General features: G+C 36.2%; 3 protein-coding genes across 6 annotated transcripts in view; 1 reads left to right on the top strand and 2 right to left on the bottom strand.

The window, feature by feature from the left end:
- Window positions 1-2,285, top strand: part of LOC121324390 (RAS guanyl-releasing protein 1-like) — a 33,488-nt gene extending 31,203 nt beyond the window's left edge. For all 4 annotated transcript variants that reach the window (XM_041266175.1, XM_041266174.1, XM_041266173.1 and 1 more), the window contains exon 17: window positions 1,221-2,285. In XM_041266175.1, coding sequence (XP_041122109.1) covers window positions 1,221-1,355 — 135 coding nt within the window. In that variant the 3' untranslated portion in view covers window positions 1,356-2,285. The remainder of the gene's footprint in view (window positions 1-1,220) is intronic.
- A 3,536-nt stretch (window positions 2,286-5,821) lies between these two features.
- fam98b (family with sequence similarity 98 member B) lies at window positions 5,822-12,206 on the bottom strand. The gene is made up of 8 exons (XM_041265268.1): window positions 12,043-12,206; window positions 11,307-11,455; window positions 9,434-9,562; window positions 9,153-9,331; window positions 8,377-8,457; window positions 7,944-8,060; window positions 7,074-7,241; window positions 5,822-6,393 (listed from the first exon to the last, which is right to left on the bottom strand). Exons 1-8 carry the CDS (start codon window positions 12,078-12,080, stop codon window positions 6,148-6,150), a joined length of 1,107 nt encoding a protein of 368 aa, XP_041121202.1. The 5' UTR covers window positions 12,081-12,206; the 3' UTR covers window positions 5,822-6,147.
- Window positions 12,207-17,712: 5,506 nt separating this feature from the next.
- Window positions 17,713-23,588, bottom strand: part of LOC121324738 (sprouty-related, EVH1 domain-containing protein 1-like) — a 42,809-nt gene continuing 36,933 nt past the window's right edge. Inside the window, exons 5-6 of the mRNA XM_041266887.1 lie at window positions 19,603-19,767; window positions 17,713-19,262 (exon numbers count right to left, since the gene is read on the bottom strand). Of these exons, the coding sequence (XP_041122821.1) occupies window positions 18,597-19,262; window positions 19,603-19,767 (831 nt within the window). The 3' untranslated portion in view covers window positions 17,713-18,596. The remainder of the gene's footprint in view (window positions 19,263-19,602; window positions 19,768-23,588) is intronic.

The following is a 23,588-nucleotide window of genomic DNA, read 5'->3' as shown; positions in this document are numbered from 1 at the left end:
TAGTAGTACAATATTTCATTTTAGATTTCGAAATGTCACATTTTTGAGATTTGTCAGTTTTTTGTGACAAAGGGGAAAACTACAATGCCATATGTAATTCAATATGTTAACTTAACATTATTCAGCAGGTTTCATTCCACTTTATTTAGCAAAATTAGTTAATTCTGTAAGGTGATGCAAAACTTTTTGCCATAGCTATAGGTTGTAGCAACTGCTCTAAGACACAACTTCAGCACTTTTCCTCTCTCTCTCTCTCTCTCTCTCTCTCTCTCTCTCTCTCTCTCTCTCTCTCTCTCTCTCTCTCTCTCTCTCTCTCTCTCTCGAGAGAGAGAGAGAGAGAGAGAGAGAGAGAGAGACACTCCCAAAGACAACCAATTAAAACTACTAAATGGGATACTTGAAAAGAGCCATTGTGGATCTCAGAGCCACCTGTCAGACAGCCCGGTCTAAAGTACATCCTAGAAAAACTGTGGTCACTTCTTGTACTGCATACAGATAAAATAATCACTAACATGCTAACAAGGCAGGAACAACTTCATAGCAACAAGCTTGACAGGAACTGGACATTCATTGACTTTTTTTTTTTTTTTTTTTAATACAAATAAAGCGTGAAATAAATTATGTATAGGGACAAATGCATATCAGCAATAATGATACATACAACAAACATACATATTTACAAAAAACAGATTCTGTCATGCCTTAAATTGGGTAAAATATTCTGCATGCTTAGGCTGGTGTCACTTTCTATGTAAAAAGGGACACATAACTCCAAGTTGGTATAAAGTACAAACTGTAGCAGCTATGCGAAAAAATAGGCTGGAAAGGGTTCATTTTTCTGGATCGAACTTGACCCATAGAATCACAGATGTACCGAGTATAAAGCCAATATCTCAAAGTGACAGGACTTTATCATCCGGAAACCAAAGTCGCATGACCTCAATAAGGCAGCCACCTTGGGTCACAGGTCAAAGTGAAGGGTGCCATTAGATTCTGAGTGTTTACAACACTGAAAATGTGAAGTTGCCAGCTTAAATGGTTTAGCTGTGATCAGTGTGGCAGTGGAGGGCTGAAAAACTAAGACTAGCTCCCTTTACAGGATACGTAACAAAATCCTTCTATCACTCCGTCTTCCTCGTCTCCAAAGCCTTACTAAATGGTGAGCTGGAGGAAGTGAAAAGATAAACACACTAACATTTATCTTGTTAACAATTACTTAGGAAAAACAGACGCTTCAGAAGTCCAACGAGACCCTGCGGCGGAAGTTAAAGGCATCGGAACGAGACGTGGAGGTGCTGCAAACCCTCCTCAAAAGACACACCCTCCACCCCCTGGACCCAGAAGATTCCTCGTAATGCAGAGAACTTTCAGCAAGAGCCCAACAAGCTGCTGCCGTCTCACAGTGACGCTAGTGAGCTTGCTCAGGCACAGACAAAACCTTTTCAAAGGTCAACCAACTAATGGACATTCAAAATGCTGTTTGTAGGACTCGCTGCTTTTGTAACAAGCCAGTGGTGTTGTTTACTTGGCCTCTGTATATTCACATATGTAACAATCATCACATTTACAAGCAGCTGTGTGTGTGTGTTTTTTTTGTTTTTTTAACATTAACAATGTCACATTTGGTATCAGGTAATTTATTCATTATCTACAATTTACTTGTGATTTCTCACTGTCAGTAACTGAATGTCTTATTACAGAAAAAATACTATTATTGGTATTAGAAGTATAATTATTTAGGTCAAGAATGTACCAATTGTATTAGAGCTATAGTTTTATTAAACATATCCTTACAAGAACACAGACATTGCACAGCTATTTGATACCAAATATATAGAGCACAACAGTCTCTGTCCTTACAACTAAAATCAACAGTTAAATCCTTACATGTCTCAATTTTGTAGTCTTGTGAAAACTTCAAACGTATCAAACCATTTTAATCTTCATTTATTAATATCTGTATAAAATGTAAAATATTCTAAATAATTCTACCAATGACACTGTACGCTTATAGGTGTGTATTTGTAAAAAGTGAAGTTAATGTAATGTTTTTGCCTGGATCCTCCAGGATCCTATTAATTTAATTGGAACCAAGACTGACTTTTATTACCAGTATTTGTTGTCATTTAGAAAAATGTGTAAATATGCAAATATATAAATATATTGTACAGTTGTTTTAATGTATTGTATTACTGACCTTTGTTTATATACTGCCTGTCTGCAACGTTGTGGTATACAGTGTTTTTACCATGTTAAATATTCAACAATTAAACTATTTAAAAACACCTGTTGGTATAGCTTAGTGAACATAAAATTTTGGCCAATAGGTTCAGGGGTGTATTTAACAAATGGCACAAAAACAGAGTTTGTCAACAGAGTTACAGATTGGAATGTAATGTTTCTCCTACTACATCAGTAAGGCAGAATTCCAGATTAGGTCAACTGTTGTCTACTGGTTTAGCTGCATCCTCAGTTTGCTGTCTACAGTAAAGCAAAGAAAGAAATGTCTTCCTTTGGCTTTTGAATACAAATAGAAACTAAGCTGAGGCTATATTGTTAAAACACACACTTTCTACTTAAAGCATTTTAATCCGACAATAATTGCCAATGTAAAAGTGTCCATTGTCTATACCTGCTGTGTATTATTACAGAACAGCAAAGTACTGCAATAGCAAAAGGTAAAAAACAGCCATCATCTAGTCATCTTCTGGACAGTTTCTTCACAGCCTATAGTGTAGGTGCTTTAAACATCATTTGTGACTTAACCTTGATTTTCTGCCAATACTACATGGGCTGGAAATAACCATAAACAGGAAATTCAATTGAGGTTTGGTCTCCTGCATTTGTTGAAAATGCAAACAAAATAGATTATTTTCACAGTAGTATTCAGAAAAAAAAGACAATCAGGTGATATAAGCTTAAAGATACACACAGGTCTGTATTTTTCAAAAAGGCAATTAACTCTATAAAGTAACACTATGAGCAAATCAGCATTTATTTACCATTTCTAACTAATTCGTTTTGTGATGTTTTTGAACAAAAGTGATGGAAGCTGTGCAGTTCAGCTTAACCCTTAGTTAAAATGCATGTTGCGATACACTTTTCAAATGAACACAAACAACAAAAAGCACAACCAACTTTATCTTTGCAAATTGTAGAGCATAACATTATTTCACACAAGGTTGGTTGATAAATAGGAGATATTTTGTCATAAAAATACATATAATAAAGGTTTGTTTAGGATTTTCAACAGTGGAGTTCCATACTGTGCTATTAATTTATTTAATGGCTGATTTGATACCATTTACCAGTGGAAAAAGAGGAATAACAGAAGATGGTTCATAAAGTAATTTATTAGACCCTGATAACTGAAAGTGCCACACCCACCAAACACCGTTTTGTCAGACATGGTGGGGAACGCACAAGAACCACAATCCCATGGGAAGACGGCCTAAAAAAAAAAGAGTCACATGGTGACCTTTCACAAACGCTATCCAACTGATAAATGACCACAAGTTAGAACTAGAACCAACACAGAGGGAAGGATGGACCTCCAGGTCTCCCAGAACGTCCCCTCACTGTTGTTAGGTACTTAGATGAGATCCTGCATACGCTTGTGACAGCTTATATTAGTGCAGTTGGATCAAACTTAATTTTGGTTGATGACAATACTGTCCACATCAAGAAAGGCACATCCATGCTTACCTTGAACGGATTGATACAGTGATTACTATTGTTATTACAGAACACTGCCCTTTGCATGAGACAACTTGTTGCAGTAAACAATAGTGTTCAGATTTGTACTTTTTGGTTTCTAGTAAAGTTACCATGTATTAATGTATGCATGTATATAGAATATTGTATATACAGGTAGCAGACAAAAAAATTGAAACACCAAAGTCACATAATAGGACGTTGGGCCACCACATGTGGCCAGTACGGCCTGTATGCACCGTGGCATTGTGTCTACCAGCCTCTGGAATTGTGCAGGAGGGATGCGGCACCATTCTTCCACGAGAAAGTCAATCATCTCACGCTTGGTTGACGAAGATGGAAAATGTTCTCAGGCGTCGTTCCAGAATATCCCATAAATGCTCAATTGGGTTCAGAGCTGGTGACTGAGAAGTCCATGACATACGGATAACATCAGTGCCATGATCATCAAACCACTGGGCGACCACACGCGCTCTGTGGATGGGGGCATTGTCATCCTGGAAGACACCCGCCCCGGCAGGAAAGAAATGCTGCAACATGGGGTGAAGATGATCACTCAGTACCAAGTAGCGATTAGCACTGACCTTGCTTCCACCCACTGTTGCCCTTTGCTGATGATGTCTTTTCCTCTGAGTTCCATGCCAACATCACCTTAGACACCGTTGCTCATGAAACATCAGCAAGTTGAGCTGTCTTGGTTACTGAGCTCTCCAACCATCACCCCTCTTTCAAAGTCACTGAAGTCTCCTCTTGCAGCCATAATTATAGGCAAACAGGCCTGTCCAGCATTTTATGCATGACTCTAAGCATGCTGGGATGTTATCTGCTTAATTAACTCATGAGCCACACCTGTGTGGAAGGCCTTGCTTTTAATATACTTGGTGTCCCTCATTTACCCAGGTGTTTCCATTTTTGTCACTACCTGTACTATATGATACAAGTTAATACGGTGCCTATCTCAAAACGTCACTCACTGCTCACTTGACACTAACAGATAACACAATTCCATGTGGTATTTCTGGTTTTCCAGCTGGTGCCCTGCACTGTAGCTTGGGTACATCTTACATGTCATACCATGCTTAAATAGCCTGTATATTAAATGAGGAGACAACAGGGACTTACCAGATGGTTTCAAACAATTAAATCTGCACTGAGCTTTGGCACTCTAGGCTATGGAAAAAAAAAAAAAATCAGCACTACTTTTTCTGTCCAAGTGACCCATACAAAGTCACAGGCTTTTACAGTACATTAGCAGAACAAAGCTATCACTTTAGGCAAAAACACTTTTTTTTTTTTTAAAGAAGGGAGATCTGTATGCTAATCTCTCACGTGAATGCCCCTACGTTAGGAAATTACTTGGAACTAAAAAGCATAAAAAGAGAGTGACTGAATAAAGCATTGCCTAGCTATTAAACAGGGATGGATGAAGGTTTTCATGCAATTACATTAAAACCTATTGTGTGTGCCCCCTGCTGGTCACAGGCTAGAATTGGACAAATATATAATTTAAATCAGTTTGGATTAATTTGAATTTACACCAGTGTTGCAAAATGCCTTACTTGCATCAGCTATTTAATATAGATTGTAGGCCTCATGGTTAAATGACCAGTCTTTACACCAAAATGTAAGCTCATAGTTTTGGCAGAACCAGTATATATACGATATTGGTCTATATATAATATAAATATATATATATATATATATATATACATATATATATATATATATATACACATATATATATATATATATATATATATATACACACACACACACACAATATATGTGATATATTGTATGTATACATATATATATATATATATATATATATATATATATATATTATATATATCATATATATTCATATATATTATATTATATATATATACATATAATATATATATATAATTATATATATATATCAGTTGTTTGTTGCTTGCTTTGTACCATTTACAATATCATTTAACTGTCTTTTACCTTATGTAGCATGTACACCACAGACTGGCAAGATTTTATATTATGTTCTGTAACATCTCACATTGGATTCATCCGTCTCAAACAATCAGATTAAACACAGTGGTATCCCTTTGATTAAAATAGTCCAGAATCATTTTAAAATACAAATGGTTTAATTTAAGAAACAATAAACTCCAAACTAATTTTCCTTTTAGAATCCAACTCAAAGTGCGCCACCTTTTGACACAATTATGGAGAATACCTGGCCAATACATCTCCAAACTACATTTCTTTATAAATAAACCATCAAATGTTCTTACCTACAGCTACTCTTCCCACAGTACAGGGTGAACATCTTAATTAGAGGTGTGAACTGAATAATTCACTTATCCCTATGAATTTTTGCAGCAAAAGAGGCACCCAACTTCACTGTGATTCGGGTCTGTTCAAGTGTCCAATGAAACACCTGTACAATTTCTATACCCAGTGACGACTGTACCCTTGCCTTCCTCCTCTATAACCCTCACCTTGGCCCCCTCTCCCTCTAAACCCCCCACCGTGGCCCCCTCTCCCTCTAAACCCCCCTCCTCCTCCTCCTCCTCTTCCACCCCACCCTCCTCTGCCTCCCCCATCTTGCCTCTTCTGCCAGGGGGGCATTTCTGGAGGAGGGGCATCAATCTCAGACGGTCGGCCTCCTCGATCCGGGACTTTGCCCATAAGAATCTGCAGAAGAAAAAACAGGAACTTGCATTTGTTTACATTCCCCACTGCATAAAAATCTATTACAATCAACGGTAAACAATTAAGCCTTAAAAGGTGAAACAGAACACCAAACACAAGAATGACTTCTCAAATGATCTTATAGCCAGGCAATTGTGCAAAATCATATGAACATATGTTATACTATCCTATAATGAAGACACAGACTTGCCTAGGTAATCCTTAGGATACTTAAATCCTGGCTGTAACATACACAGTCTACCCAATCGGATTTGGCAACACCCTCAACTAGAGGTTGATCATGTGATGAGAAATGTGACCCCCTTCTGCTTATCACGTCCACCCAACAATACTGTACTTGTTCCCTGAAATTAATGGCTACTTTCAAGATGATAATTCACCCATCCACTAGGCCAGTATTGTGCAAATTGTTTTAATAGCAAGACTTCAAGCATTTTTCATATCCCCCTTCCACCTCCCCCTCAAAACACCTTCAAGCACCTTGTGTCACCTATGCCATGTAACATAAATGCTGTGATCAGGCAAACTTCAGCCAAACATGTTATTAGGTACAGGTCTTAATAAAGTGGCCAGGAAGTGTATTTCCCTCTTCCTAGGTTCCATTACTATCTCATAAATTGTGTATCAGACCGTGAAAGGATTAAAGTGCTAAAAGAGGATACCTTGTTAATAGGACATGCTGTCCTTTCTCGAGTAGATCCACTACTTGTCTTTATGATATTGGAAAGGTCTTCTCGTGCTGCCAGCAGATGTGCAACACTGATGAGGGACTGGATAGACAGTGCGTGTCTTTTGGGCTGATATGCTTTCGCCGTGTTGTCGGTCTGTGCCTGTAATGTTAACAAAACAAGCCTAAACGTTCTAAAGTACTGGTTTATACATAGCTAAAACCAAGCAACAGTCTATCCATGAAGCAGTTAGAAAACAACACGTAACAATCCTCAGGACTGTATTTTCTGAAAGCAGAAATGCAACTCGATGTATTATAAGCTCGTACAGCAATCCACTAAGTTTCACTTTGTCACTTTAAGGCGGATAAACACAGATTAATTTAGTGCATAGCTTCTCGTTATTATGCACTTTTCCAGCATTAAGTATGTAACATAGGTCCACCTAGCCTGATGAGAAGTTAGAACAAGGTGATCTTTTTACGATAAACGTAACATGAAATACTTGGACTAAATGCAAAATACAAGCAACAAAAATGTAGGAAATTACAAAAATACAAGCAAGACTGGACTAATTCTAAACAATATCAACACTTTAGTGTTCAGATGAAAATGAAGGGCAATAGCATAGGCTAAAGGCAGACCCAGAGCAAGCAGGTCCCATGAGAGCAATCCTTCACATCTCTGCAAGTGTACCTTAGGCATGACCAGAACACCCTCTGCCAATCAGTTCTGGGCCCTGCTGAAGGAGAGACTGACATTTGTGCCAAATTGTGAGGTGGATTTGTGATGTCCACTGTTGAAACCAACTGAATGAATTATTTCATTAATTTGAATCCAAGTGCTTTAGTCCTGAACACCTACTTTCGCTCTCTCAGACCAGCTGAACGACTGCACTGTGACATCCAGCCGTTTTATCAGCATCCTTCTGCGACATTCATACTCTCCAGAAAGCACTGCATTAATCTTCTCCAGTTTCACCTGTAGATTAAACCAAACAAACAAAAAACAGGAGTACAAAACTCACCACAAGCAGTTAGACTCCTCACAAGCAGTGTTTAAAATACCAATGTGTCATAGAAAAGTGTGAACCCATCAAAGGGCAATTTGTGTTAACAACTTTGCTAACATCATCCATTTAGTCAATGCCACTCTGAAATCAAAGCCTTTTAGATTAAAGTCTGATGGATTTCTGTTTTAATGAGGTTGTTTTGAACGTACATGCCTGTATGTATTGTCAGGCTAAAATTCTCCATTACAAAAACACTTTCATGTAAAATATGAAACAATGTCTTACCCACTGATCCATGGTTAGCGTCTGCTTCAATATTGGCTTTCCCACACAGCTGTTTGGGACTTTTGCAAGGATATCCTTTATCTAAAGTAAAAAGCAATGCTTTTAAGAAACAGCTAGCAGATAAGTATCTCTACCAATTTCAACAGAGGTCAGTTAAATATGATTAATTCAACAGTACCAATCAACAACAATCAAAAAGTAGCTTCTCAGACAATGATTACAACAACTTATATTTTAGATGTTATTTGTTGTTGTGTAATTACACACTTTAACAGGTTTAATTCAATTAAATGTTATTTAAAACTGGCAGACAAAAGTTAAAGGGAATTTACTGATACAACTGAAGTATATTTGCACACCCTTACTGAGAAATGCAGTAGATTTAGGTATTTTATGGCCCCCACAAGATGTAGATGTGAACAGTGCACTGAAACAATTTTTAAAGTGGGGGTGCTAAAAGACACTCAATAAAACTGTAACCCCTGTAAATGATGGAAGCCATGCAAAGCCAAGAGGGTGCTGCAGCACCCCAAGCACCCCTAGTTCCCACGCCCTTGGATGTGAAGTGTGTAAAAATGAAGTATTCTGTCATTACAGTGGGTACCTTTCCAGAACTGTTCTGTAGAATCTACAGTGAGCTTTGGTGTCGACTGCTGCAGAAGTCAGTTTTGCTAGCACTTACGAAATATTATATAAAAAATTATATAATGTATTGGATTTTAAAAACATTTTCAGAGAATAGCAACTGTAATAATAGTGTCCATAGCCTACTATACCTTTGTTTCTATATTTGGAAATAACTGAGATGATGTCATGCTACTGGGTTCAGACAGCTTCAGGGTTTTACAGATGGCTTTTAAATCCAGATTCACTTCACTTTTCCCCTCAGCTGAGTGGACTTGCGAAAGCTTGCCCTGAAGAACTCTTGCAGCTTGAAGCTCTGAGCTTAAATATACTGCCAAAATAACAACAACGTGAATTTACACAATAGTTTATATTACAAGTAAAGCATTGATATTTACTTCATTTAGCTCATTTTTACAAAAGTCAAACTTACAAATCAGTTTCAGACAGTCTTCTTTTTTCTTCAGTCTGTCCTTTATATCTCCAGAGATTAGTGTTGGATACGGACAGTCCATCTCTTTGAGGAGGCCACTGACCTCCAACTGGAAACTCTCTGGATCATCTATGCATTAACACAGGCATGGCATTTCAGAGACTGACAAACAGCACATTTAAAGAGAGTAACTTCAAATTATACTTTCTTCAGTGCTCTTCAGTTCTGGTTGGCTAGATCAGCCAAGGGGTCTCTACTTTAGTATTACTTCAAAACAAAATTATCCAAAGTTTTGCAATAAGAACCATTCAAAGTATATTCAATTCTAAAGTATGTCACATGTATGCAATGTTAGAGAGAGCACTGATGTTTTTTTGTGCTTGGTACACAAAGGGTTTGATTTTTATTATACCTCAAGTATTTTTTGGTCTGTGTGAAATGTGAGGGAGGGTCCAATAACACAATGATTAAAATAGCTGTGGTGCTTATACACAAACTTGAATAGCCCACCCAAGTCTGGAATAATAGCCTGAAGTAACAAATAAAATGAATCGTCAACTCATCCACTGTAATCTACTTGTAATAATAATAATAATAATAATAATAATAATAATAATAATAATAATATATACAGTACTGTGCAAAAGTTTTAGGCAGGTGTGAAAAAATGCTGTAAAGTAAGAATGCTTTCAAAAATAGACATGTTAATAGTTTATATTTATATATTAACAAAATGCAAAGTGAGTGAACAGAAGAAAAATCTACATCAAATCCATATTTGGTGTGACCACCCCTTGCCTTCAAAACAGCATCAATTCTTCTAGGTACACTTGCACACAGTTTTTGAAGGAACTCAGCAGGTAGGTTGGCCCAAACATCTTGGAGAACTAACCACAGTTCTTCTGTGGATTTAGGCAGCCTCAGTTGCTTCTCTCTCTTCATGTAATCCCAGACAGACTCGATGATGTTGAGATCAGGGCTCTGTGGGAGCCATACCATCACTTCCAGGACTCCTTGTTCTTTACGTTGAAGATAGATCTTAATGACTTTTGCTGTATGTTTGGGGTCGTTGTCATGCTGCAGAATAAATTTGGGGCCAATCAGATGCCTCCCTGATGGTACTGCATGATGGATAAGTATCTTCTCAGCATTGAGGAGACCATTAATTCTGACCAAATCCCCAACTCCATTTGCAGAAATGCAGCCCCAAACCCTGTCTGCCTTGAAATTTCTGCCTGGGAGAGACCTTGTTGATGCAGTATAACTACCTTGTGTCTTGTTGCTGTGCTCAGTCTTGCCATGGTGTATGACTTTTGACAGTAAACTGTCTTCAGCAACCTCACCTTGTTAGCTGAGTTTGGCTGTTCCTCACCCAGTTTTATTCCTCCTACACAGCTGTTTCTGTTTCAGTTAATGATTGTGTTTCAACCTACATATTGAATTGATGATCATTAGCACCTGTTTGGTATAATTGTTTAATCATACACCTGACTATATGCCTACAAAATCCCTGACTTTGTGGAAGTGTACCTAGAAGAACTGATGCTGTTTTGAAGGCAAAGGGTGGTCACACCAAATATGGATTTGATGTAGATTTTTCTTCTGTTCACTCACTTTGCATTTAGTTAATTGATAAATATAATCTATTAACATGTATTTTTGAAAACATTCTTACTTTACAGCATTTGTTCACACCTGCCTAAAACTTTTGCACAGTATTGTGTGTGTGTATATACATATATGCGCGTGCGCGTGTGTGTGGCTAACAGTAAGAAACAAAATCATAAGCCACTAAAAATACAATATAAAAAGTAAAAAACAAACAAACAAAAAACTATTTTCTTTAGCCAAGGCACTGAAGACAAGCGATTACCTGCAGAGGCACTGATGCTCTCTTCCAACAGAGTCAGATGTTTCAGCTGTGAAGTTAACCACAGACAGAGGTTCATGTACTCGGGAGAAAACAAACCATGTTCTGCAGCTTTTGCAAGTGCGTCTTCTTCCAGCAGAGGCCCTGTGTACCTGTAAATACACATCAGAGTGAAATATTCTTGAGAGGAGTGCAGGCTGGTTATTACGCTTATGACATAACGAAGCAAATTACATCTAATGTCATGGTATGAAAAACTCGCACTTTCTGACTAATTTCAATTACTTTATCAGAAATAGTGCTCGCTCTCTATCTAGCTATATACATACACACACACATATACCTGAAGTGTTCAGCAGTTGTACATGTAATATATATTACTGTTAACAGCTGACGCTTTAGAATCTATAAAATAGGTAAAGCCCAACAAATTCATACCATTCACGGTGAAATATTGTCACTGCACTCATATAAGCGTGTACGACCAATTCCATTACATAGCGTAAATTAAATCTAAATATTTAATACAGTTACATCTTTCGGTTTTGGTGCTCGCAGCAATAATCAAAATATATAATTACATTGGATTTTTGTTAAAGACAGAGTTTGATAATGTATATTCTTGACATGCCTAAGTAATATTACTGATAACGTACAACATATAAAGAGAGTTTGAGAATATAAATGCAACGTTCACAGTTCCAAAATGCATCACATTTTTCGACAATTACATACTTACCCAAGATCGTCTAGTATATCTAGAATATCGTATTCCATTGTTATTAGCTTTTTTGTTTGTTAGTTTTTACTGCAAATTAAGTTTTTATTTTCAAGCGAACATCTCCATATCTACACTTTTTAAATTAAAGTAACACTGTGCGGTAAAACGCCATGGTGTTACAACGGAAATGACTCGGGATGAAACTTTTACGCACAGGAACAACAGTTCCTACACAACGAAGGCTTTCTTGAAGTGATGCAGCGGTTACATTCACTGACTGTCGACAGTAAAGAAGCAGGAAAACTGAATCTCAAGTATTTGGTGGTGTATTATATACAAGGCAGAACATGCATGTTTAAAAATCAGAATGTTTAAAATGCAGAATAAATGTTACTGTATGGCCCACAGGCTGCGTCAACCCCCAAGGCTAAAATTACATACTGTACAAACTAGGTCTGATTTCTAAAACGCACGGCTGGTCAAAAGCTTAACTATGTAAAAATGTTGTTAACAGACACCAGTATTATATTATAGTGTAAAATGAACTTCACTGTTAAAGTTAATGCATGCGTGTTTAACGTTTTCTTTAGATTTAAGTGGGAACAGAGGTGAAATCATAAATCATCTTGTATACAGGTCAAATGTGCTGCTTGGACATCGTACACCTAGTAGCTCACTGAATGGATCTCGCTATCATTGTGCTCGCTTTCACATAAGTTAGGCATACCTGGTACACACATCATTCAAAAACACTATTCTGCTGTATTTGCAGTGCATGGGAACTTTAGGATGACTATGGCCACTGAACTGCTCCTTTATCCCATTAGAATGGTTCCATCTAGAGCAATGGGTATTTATGAAGGACAGCAGAATAAGTGCAAATAGCACAGTAAATATGTACTGTACTATAATACAACCCATACCCATAATCACCATACCCTAAAAGCTCACCTTTTATCGCCAAGAAACATTTTGTTGTAGCTGGCTTTGTGGGTTTTAGATAGTCCTGTTGTGTGCACAATACGGCACTGAAGAAGACAATAAAGTCTAGTCAACTCATACAAACAGCAGCAGAGCTATGGTGTACCAAACAGTTGTTTAGGTAATCAAAAAATGACTGACTGTATGCCAGGGTTATGAGACTCTGGGATTTTCTTAATATGTTGCATTTTGATCATGTTGCTGTTTAAAATGAACGAATCCCAAAATGTACATTACACATTACTTCAAAACAAAAAAATGTGTTTCTCTATATAGAAAGAGGGTCATGAAATTCAAGACCTACCTGTATTATCTAAGTTTATAAGCTATGTAGTTTTGCATGGTGGTTACACTGGTTTAATGAAGGCAGCAATACTGCCACCAGGAATAGAGCTGAAACCACCAATACAATTGTATGCCCCCCCGAAATAAAGATGAAAATTAAAAGTCTGAATATTTCTATGACAAAGCTTCTTCTTAAAACAGAACTATAGAATAGTAATGCATGTGGGTAATTTTTGTTCAAATGTATGGTTCTATGTGAAAGGACAAAGGTAAAACCTTTAAAACACTATAATCTTCTATTACACCATGTAACAATTATATATTTATTTCTTTTGTTCCTGGGTAGTAAGTGTTATTTCCTAATTGCTTCTGCCTCAAAAGTATAGAAAATGGCTATTATTCCCCACAAACTTTGCTTTTGTGACCAGAACAGTGATATTTCAAAATATCACTATTTCCAATGGGAAAACGGGCAAATGTGTGTCTTTTCGTTCACATGCTGTATTTACAGTATAATGGTAAATCTCGAAAAACTACTCACTTCTAAATCTTTTGTAGTCATTTTTGTATTACTTTAGTATAAATACATGTTAATTTGGATTCATATGTTGTTTTTTCTGACTTTATGTGAACGAAAAGACACACATTTGCCTGTTTTCCCATTGGAAATAGTGATATTTTGAAATATCACTGTCCTGGTCACAAAAGCAAAGTTTGTGTGGAATAGCAGCCATTTTCTATACTTTTGAGGCATAAGCAATTAGGAATAACACTTACTACCCAGGAACAAAAATTGTGTTACATAGTGTTATTTACCACATCTCAATGCTAAAAAGATGGTAGTTGTTTAATGAGGACACTCCCTTACTGATTTTCTTTTCTCCTACACTGACCATTTTGGGGCTTGGGACCCATAATGTTACCCTACTAGAAAACACTGTAGGATTCAGAGAAAAATACCACAAACCATTTCAACTGAGTCCGAGAACAACCGGCTGTACAAAAAAAAAGCTATATTGAAATGGAACAAAAGCGAACACAAATGCAACTCATGCCACATGCAGAACAAAAACACAAGTTCTTGGGTAGTTTTTAATGCATTACTTTACAAAGATGAACCAGTTTATTTTATATTAGATGTTAAAGTGGTATTAGACAAGGATTTAGGAAAAAAAAAACAAAAAAAAAACACCTTCCACAAGTCCCTTATTTTTACTGTAGATTTCCCAGCTTTTATTTTCACATTGGTGAAAGTTGTCATGACCTTGAGAATCATGAACACATTTTTTCTTTATTATCCAATTTATTTACTTATATTATCTAAAAATCAAGTGATGGTGTTATGTTATTTGAACGACTAATAAAAGACCAAAACTCTTAAGAGAATAAATATCTGAAATATGCACATTGTAATTTTGATGTGTGTGAATGCTGGTTGTTAGTCATGAAAGTGTTACCGTTCAACAACTTAACATACAGGCTACAGTTTAAGGTGTTATCATATATTGCATGCGTCTGTTCTGATCCAAACCTAGCATTAAAACAAATTGTTGAGCTTTACGTACCTGAGATACAGCAGCTTCAAAATCAGCTTGTGGGATCCCTGTCTGTCTATTAGCTTTTATGCACTTAAAAAAAAGAGTGTAGGAATGAAATTCAAAATAGATAAGTGGAAAGTGTTGCTGAGCTTCATGGTCTCCACATTTTTTGTAAAATTGTCACAAACCAGCACCACACACAAGAGATTAAAACTCACTGTTTTATTATTATGTTATTTGATATGTCAAATTACAAGTGTATGATGTAACATAAAAACAGTTACAAACTTATATATATGCATATTTACATTATATACTTATGAAACGTAACAAGCTACATCTGTATGTATAAAGAAAATACAACTATAACATGAGTTATTCAACTAAAAATTGTACATCATATACTTGGTATTTTTTAAACACATAATAAAAATACCTAAAACGTATAAAACACAAAATAACCAGAACAGCTGTTAAGGTTTTAATGGAAACTATAATATATACCTGAGGCACTTTGAGGTCGTCAGGGTGTGAAGCGAATGGCATTAAGAGCAAAAAAAAAAAAAAAAAAAAGCAGTGTTTACAAGAGAAAAAATGAATCTGAGTACCAATTATACTGCAGCTTCAAACACAAATGTTTTCCCACTATTTAATGCTTTAGCACTCTCAAAACTTATCACGGAAAGGTTACATCATCAAAAGCAGTTAAGAATAATAATTAAAAAAAACAACATCTATAAATCAGTGCACCAAAGCATACAGATAATTAGTATAACCACTTGGCCGCTGGATAAAAGTACCTATCAATTACAATAGAACTCAGGCATTTTCTTAACCTTGACAATGTCAAGACTGTACAGCTTTATACATCCGAAAAATACGTACTGGCTTTTGTAATGAAAATAAAACACTAGCAGCAAAGTGGTTACAGTATGAAATTATACATACAGAAGTTAACAGACTGGTTTAACACACACACACACACACACACACACACACACACACACACACACACACACACACACACACACACACACACACACACACACACACACACACACACACACACACACACACACACACACACACACACACACACACACACACACACACACACACACACACACACACACACACACACACTAAAATACAGTACATAACCAGGAGTTGCACTGTGCTGGTTAATGTCTTATAGAGAGAAACTTGTTAGTCTGAATCTCTCCCCAAAATATATACAAACCGTAAAAGATTTTGCTTTACAGCCAGCAAGTTTTATTATTTTATTATTCAAACCTTGGTTCAGCTCACAATATACCAAGCAATTAAATTCCTGACACTAAAAATAGAAGTGAAATATATAAATAATAATAATAATAATAATAATAATAATAATAAATCAACAACAAAAATCTTTCTATTCCTTGGTTTAAACCATCTGAGAATGTGTTAACAGTCTTTTGTAATCAAAAAGCTGAAATTTTACATAATGAAATTAGTGATTGTTTTTAGCAGCTTAGATATTAAACCTGTAAAAGTAATAAGTGGACTGTCATTACTGTACCGCACTACTTTTCTTTAAGCAGTTTTTCTTCAATACAAAACTATAACAAAACTCTTCATTTAAACCTCTGCAGTCATTTTTGTTATTCAACCCCTCTGCTTTTCAATGTGAAATAATACTCAAAAGATGACTTATGTACATAATGCTGTCAGTTCAAGCTATATACTCACAGCTACTGATAAATGTTTTTTTTTTTTAACCTATGTTGGGAATTTACTTTCTTTAAATAGTGTCATTTATTTACAATTTTTTAGCATTTTGTACCTGGGTTAACATCTACAAATATTAAAGTGTCAAATCTTTTAATTAAATTAGACAGAAAAAATGTTTAGTATTTCCCCAAGTTAAAAGTTGCATAGAAAAAGGAAAGAAATACTTAGTGTCACCACCTATGTAGAATTAGGTTTGGAAGCATAATGCCCCTGGATGCCAGCTGTCATGTGTTTTTATGTATGAATTACTAGGTTATGCATGAAGCCCTAAAGCAAGAGCTCACTGGAGGCTTACTGAAATTCCCAAAACATACCAAAATGACAGTAAATACAGTCTGTGTAGGTTTCCTGACCAAGATTTATTGATTCTGGCTTGTAGGAGAAATCTATTCCAACATGTAAAATTCCTAAGCCATACTAACCATAAAGTGGTATTTACCACCAAGTTCTATAGCATGAATGACTTGTTTTACAAACCTTACCCCAAAAAACTACACTTTCAAGAGTCACAAAATCAGCACTTTTTTTTTTCTTTCAGGTGCAAACTTTAAAATGTATGCATTACATTAAAAAAAAACAAAAAAAAACATTGTGAATACTTGTTAAAAAAAAAGAAATACTACTGTGGTTTTAAAGGGATTACCACATGGTCATCTTAAATTAATACTTAATATGATCATTGTTATAATTACTATTAAAGTGACCAATAGAAAAAAAAAATGCTTGGGACACGTCCCATCATTAAATAAAATGTCTGTCTAGTGAAAATGTATTATATATGAATAAGGTCGTCAGATACACCTTACACCATCCAATTTTGAAATAAATACGGAATATTTACAGTACCTACATTTGGTCGCCTTTATGTAATCAAAGCTTGGCATTGAATACTTAAATCTTGAATTTATTCCCTTCGACTCTTGACTCTAATGAGAACTATATTCATATATATATAATATTATATTTATATATCATATAATATATCATAATATTATAATAATAATATATCACATGTCGTCAACATGTTGTACATATAACAACAACTTTTGTTGAACTTTAAAAAAAAAAAAAAAAAAAAAAACTTGCTGGTTGGAACTCGTTTTCAGTCAGTTTGTCACAACTGATGAATATCTTAAATCTTAATACAGTTTTTCTTAACAGAAATAAAGGAGTTGGATTTAGTCTACATGTGTGTGAAGAAAATATTGGTCATCACCTTTTTAGAATATAACAATAACAATACTTCAATGTGTGTGTGTGTATATATATATATATATATATTTTCACCAAAAATGGAAAGTAACATAAATAAGAATGTTTTATTCTACAAGTGGAATAAAATATACTGATATGGAATGTGGAGGGGACAGTAAAAATAAATAAATAAAATGAAGTGGCTTACAGAAAAACAATATCAAAATCTATCCTTGATTTTTGTTAAATTATATGGCGTCGTTCTTTTGACACAAAAAAAAGTCCACCATAGAACATCTCACTGCAAAGCAAGAGATTAAGTTGCACTCACCACTGTTAGTTGATCTTTAAAATGAAACCCACCGTCAAAGTGTATTTTAGGTCTAATAATTACATTGTCAGTAAATGCTTTAGTAATGAAAGGTGGCCCCAGTTACCCAATTGCAAATATACAAAAAAAAAAATTAAGCAAGAACAATCCCTTTAGCATAAATCATACTGTATACTCCCCGCATGTAGCTGAGAAAGCAATAAATTGCTTTCTTCACAAAAAAAAAACCCAAAACCTCCTTCGCAAGTTACACTATGCGTTTGAACGAAGTTAAGCATGGTGGCCTTGTTTAGTAATCTCCACGTCTGAAATCTCAACTGCTTCCTCTGATCAAGCTTTATAACACGGCTCCTTGCGCAGACGGTAATCCGGTTCTGCTGGCCAAAACAAATCTCCAAAAGACCCAAGATAGATGCTTCCTGGAGATAAAAAGATGTTAAGCTCCGCTTCCTTTTATGCAGGCTTTTCTTTCATCCAGCTGCTTTGTGCTTCCCTCCACAGCACCTACATGCCTCACCGCAGTGGTGACATACCCTTAGGGGAAGGTAGCAGCACATACAGGGTGCAATAAAAGACAAGGCTAGAAGTGCTAGCCATCGCAGGCAGAATTTGTCATCACTAGTGTCGCATGAGCAAGGGTCTGAGAAATCACCCTCTGAATCCGACATGCAGTGGTAGAGCATGCTCTCCGCACAAAGCATGCAGCTCACTTTATAAATGCATCTCTTTATGGGATCTGGGGCATCCTGGCACTGTCCTCTCCAGTTATCCTCATGGTTAAACATTTCTCTGCAGTATATACAGCGTGAGCGCTCCCCGTCCTCCTTCCTCCGTCTTGACTTCTTCGGTTTCAGTAGTGGAGAAGGCTGGGTTTTAAACACCACCGAACTCTTGGAGTCTTTGACTGGGTTGGATTCAGTTCCATCACTGCAGGGATAAAGGTATTCAGAATTTTTAGAGTCTGGTTTGGAAAACGGAATACTAGAATCTGTGTCCTCCCTTTCCAAGTCATTTTTACACATAATAGGATGACGATAATCCTCGTAGCCTCGAATTAAAACATCCTTTCGAGGGTTTATTCGAACTATTTCATCTTCATCTTGAAAGCTAACGTGTCGCGTCGACTTGAATAAGACCTGCAAGGGTACAAAATGAAAGGAATGAACAGAGGTGGTCTGCAAAGGTTTCTTTTTTTTTTTTCTTTAATTTTATGTCAGTCAGTCAGTCATCCTTTACAAAATTACAGACACACTTAAAACAAACAAAAAATTCAGGATTGTATATAAATGCTAGCAATAAACAGTTATTAATGGATACTGTTTGTACTTTAACTTCAATGATTACACAAGCAATTGATTAAGGTCATATTAAAACTATTCATCATGTAGAAACTAACATACATACAGCCGCAGTACATACATAATTACAAAAGGAGATAATAGAAAAAGTTAAAATACATCAATAAAACTAAATTACCTGGTTTTGATGGGGAGGAAAATAAAGTCTCCGGGAAGAATTAAACTCCTCAAATGGCTGGGCTCTGACATAGCAGCTTCTACAGGGCTCACTGGTCACTACACTGTTGTGTCGAGAGAATGGCTCTTTTGTTGGGGTATTGTTAGAAGTATATTCTTGGTTTGCCTAAAAAAAACAAAACAAACAAACAAAAAAAAAAAAAAAAATATAGGAAGGGTATTTGTTATTTCTATATGCAAAGAAACAAAGTGAACATGCCGATTAATTCATACTTTGTCCACCAGAGGGTGCATGAAAAGCACACCCACACAAGGCTGAGTCTTTCTTATAATGTACAACACAGTATTACCAAGCATTCAGAAAAGACTTCTAGATAATGATTAATGTAACGTGTATAAGATTTTAATTTAATGATCAGAAACACTTTTGTTTGTTGGTATAACGGGTCATTCCACACTTGTAGCAGTGTGGTTGGTGATACAATAAGGCACTGAAAATTAATGTAAATTAAGGAAAGAGCAGTAAAATATTCTTTTATTGGTGCATGGTAAAAATGATCACCCATTAGACACTTGGTGGTTCTATGTAACTTGGACAACTGCTCAATTGCCAAAACCCTGAATGGGCATTTAGAAGTGTCAACACTTAACTCCACCAGCAACTCTTGCTGTTTTCCCCATAAACACTGCAAAGGTCAATATATAAAAAAAATACGATGCAATGATTTTTTTTTTGCACCTGTACACTGACTTCTAACTCAAATTGTAGAAATAATAAAGCTACTCATTGGTACAAAATCCTGTGCGAACATTAAAATGCATAAGCTAGCAAACACATACACACCGCCTATGTCCAAAATCCTCCAACCAGTCTGAAGTACAGTGCTGGCACTGGTTAGTCTGTGTCGTTTGTAAAGTAACCCACGGCAGCTTTTTAATGCACAACGGAAATCTGGTTTGCTCCCAGCTGCTGGTATAGTAATTACTGTCTTATGGTTGCTAAGAGATGCTTCCTTTGACTTTTTTTTGTGTGTGTCTCTCTCAAGACTACTAAAACAGTTCTGTAGGCTCGGCCAATACAGGATGATGGGTAAAGTAATAAAACAGCTCCAGCTGTAGACATCCAGCAGAACTTAAAGCCAGATGACAGCTGCAGGGAAAATGAGATCCAGACGAGCTTCCCTCTTCTTCAAAGTCTCCATCTCTCTCGCTCTCAGCACTGGAGATATACAGCACACATACATTTACACACACACAGGGCCAACAAGAGCCATCATGGGCCCCAGGGAAGGATGAGTATGTGCCCCCGCCCCCTCCTCTCCTCCTCCCTCCTCCTAACAAACTGCTGCAACACACTGTTTAGAGAAAATTATACATCTTAATAGAATTCAAGGTTCTTTTAAATTTAATGTTTGTGTTTAAAACACATTAAATCATCCCTTTTTATCACAGAATCCAGTAATTTAAGTGGTAGAATCTTTCTCATTTAGCATACAGCTGCTTATTGTACAAGCAGCTGTTGCTTGGCTCTTGCATAATTCTAGTTCACCTTCGTCTGTTTCTAGTTGTTATGGAGTTTTCCCTTCTGCAAGATACAAAAAAAGGGTTTATTTTCCATATTATAACAAGGATTCCATTAATCTTATGGATGATTAAAGTTAGTTTACAAAAACAAATATTTTTAAGTAGTTTCTCATTGAATCTGGTCACCCACTCAGGATTCACTGATGTATAAAAACACTTTTCTTCAGCTCAGTTCCAGCTAAAATGGCTACATAAACAGAAGCATGGATTTAAAAAAGACTATACTTCCCATAAGCGCTTTCCCTCATGGCACTGTAATTCCCACAAGACCTTAAGTTGCTGCTTGGGCTTCTCCACACCAACACAAGTGCAATTAACTACAGAACTGCAGGCTCCAGTGCATGTCAGCAACTTTCCGCTTTCAAATTTGGAATGCCTTCCATAATCTATATTTGTAGGTCTTAGTCTGGAAGCTGACTACATGATCTGTTAGCTTATTACACCAAATTGTTCAAAATCAACACTATGGATGACTGTGTATACTGTATACTGTAAAAATCTTTGTAGAAGTCCATTTTCTAGGTATTTGTAAGGGGTCCTAAAAAAGGGGGGAGCAACTTATACACTGGTGTGACCTATAGGCTTTTTGCTGAAATTGTTGTCTCAAAAGGGAGGTGGGGTTGACTTATACACGGGTGTGATGTATACACTGTTTTTTACGATAATACACTTGTTATAAAAAGCACAATTCTAAGCAATCACTGCTGCTTGGACCCTGCACACAGCACCAGCAGTACTATTGTGAAGGGTTTAGGAAAAGTTTCTAATTTGAACAGGGTATGATGCGATACGAATGAGTTGTCTAGTTGTAGTCTGACGGAAACGAGTGGTTGGTACATTGTATGGGTGGAAAGTAGATGCTGGGGGCTAGTGGTCAGGAAGCGGGGGGTAGGTTACAGTGTTACCAGTATTTGCGAGAAAAGGCAGCTTGAATAAAGGCAATTTCAGTACTACTAAACACTGAATTACTTAATCCCTTGGCTTAAGGTATTGGATCAGAAAAAAGGCATATAATTGTATTTAAAAATAAAACAGAAAAATATAGGGCTCATGCAATTGTTCTGAAGCAACACAACAAAGCCTCCATTTGGCTTTAAAAAATGGTATGTGGTTTAAAGGAGAAGCCATTGGTAAAATTATAATATATACCATTTTTAGATGCCATATTTGATCTAACAGCTTAATTACAATCTGTTGTACAAAATGTTTTTGTTTGTCAACATATTTAAAACATTTTGGGGAGATGCACAATAAAAATAAGAACAAAAAAATATTTCCATTACAGATACATTGCATTAAATAGAAGGTGTGTGCAGACAAGGAGGAACTGTGGAAAAAGGGTGTAAAGATGTGCAAAAATCCTGGCCTCCAAAGTGTCAAAAGCAGTTTAATTTTGAACAAATATCCTGATGAAGAATTCTGTTTTATAGCCAATTATTTTGCTTTTTCAAGAACCCTGAAAATGACCAAATTCATGGTGTATGAATATTTCATGTCTCACTAATGGCTTACAGCACACTTAAATAAGAGGAAGGCCATCTATTATTAGAATACTGTAAATGAATAGTGTGGAACCACAAGCAAGACAATAGAAGGCATTGATTTTTTTTTGTTAAGTTGATTTACCTTTAAATGGAATAAACAGGTGCAAATTATTCTGACACATGTAATACAAATTAGGTGTACAAAGATGTACCACTTTGCCCCTCTGGTAAATTGTGTATCAAACCGTATAAAACGTATTTACCAATGTAAAAGCAAAATCACCTCCTATCAGAAGTTACCTTTGCTATGCAGCATATTAAAAAAAAAAAAAAAATCCACATCCTGCCTGCCTAAAGCAAAACCACTTCAGACAATGTGTGTAAATGACAGTCCCCTTTTTTTCTAATCAGTTTGGCATAAAGCTGGATTGCCTGGTCCCAAAGAACAGTCAAGCACATGCCCGAAGCCACTGAAGAGAACTGACATCTTTTGGTTTTTCTTGCCAATTGTATTACTCATCTTTCCTTTGCCTCAGGCCAGTAAGGGGAGATGTTCCTCACAACCTGACAATAAAAAATGGTTTTGTGGCTGGCTAATCATGCCAAAACACCTGCCTGGAAATTATTCATTACCTGTCAAGCCTTGTAAAGTATGAACCTGGTGTTCACTTTGAACACATTCCTCATAAATCACAGGTAAGGGATTGTCTGCTTTAATAACACAGGTAGCTTTTAATGAACAAAGTGTCTGATTAAAAACACTCATTAATAAAATGTGACTGAAGATTCTTATTGGATTAATTTACTTTATTTTTCCAGACAGATTACACTTTGACTTTCACTTTTTGCTTTCTTTTTTTTTTTAAATACAAATTGTAAATGCTGCACAAACTTAATTCCTTAAAATACAGCATTGTGA

Source organism: Polyodon spathula, chromosome 12 (genome assembly GCF_017654505.1).
Source record: "Polyodon spathula isolate WHYD16114869_AA chromosome 12, ASM1765450v1, whole genome shotgun sequence".
Lineage (NCBI taxonomy): Eukaryota > Metazoa > Chordata > Actinopteri > Acipenseriformes > Polyodontidae > Polyodon > Polyodon spathula.
Note: the sequence above shows the minus strand (reverse complement) of the source record. Positions and strands in the feature narration are given on the sequence as shown.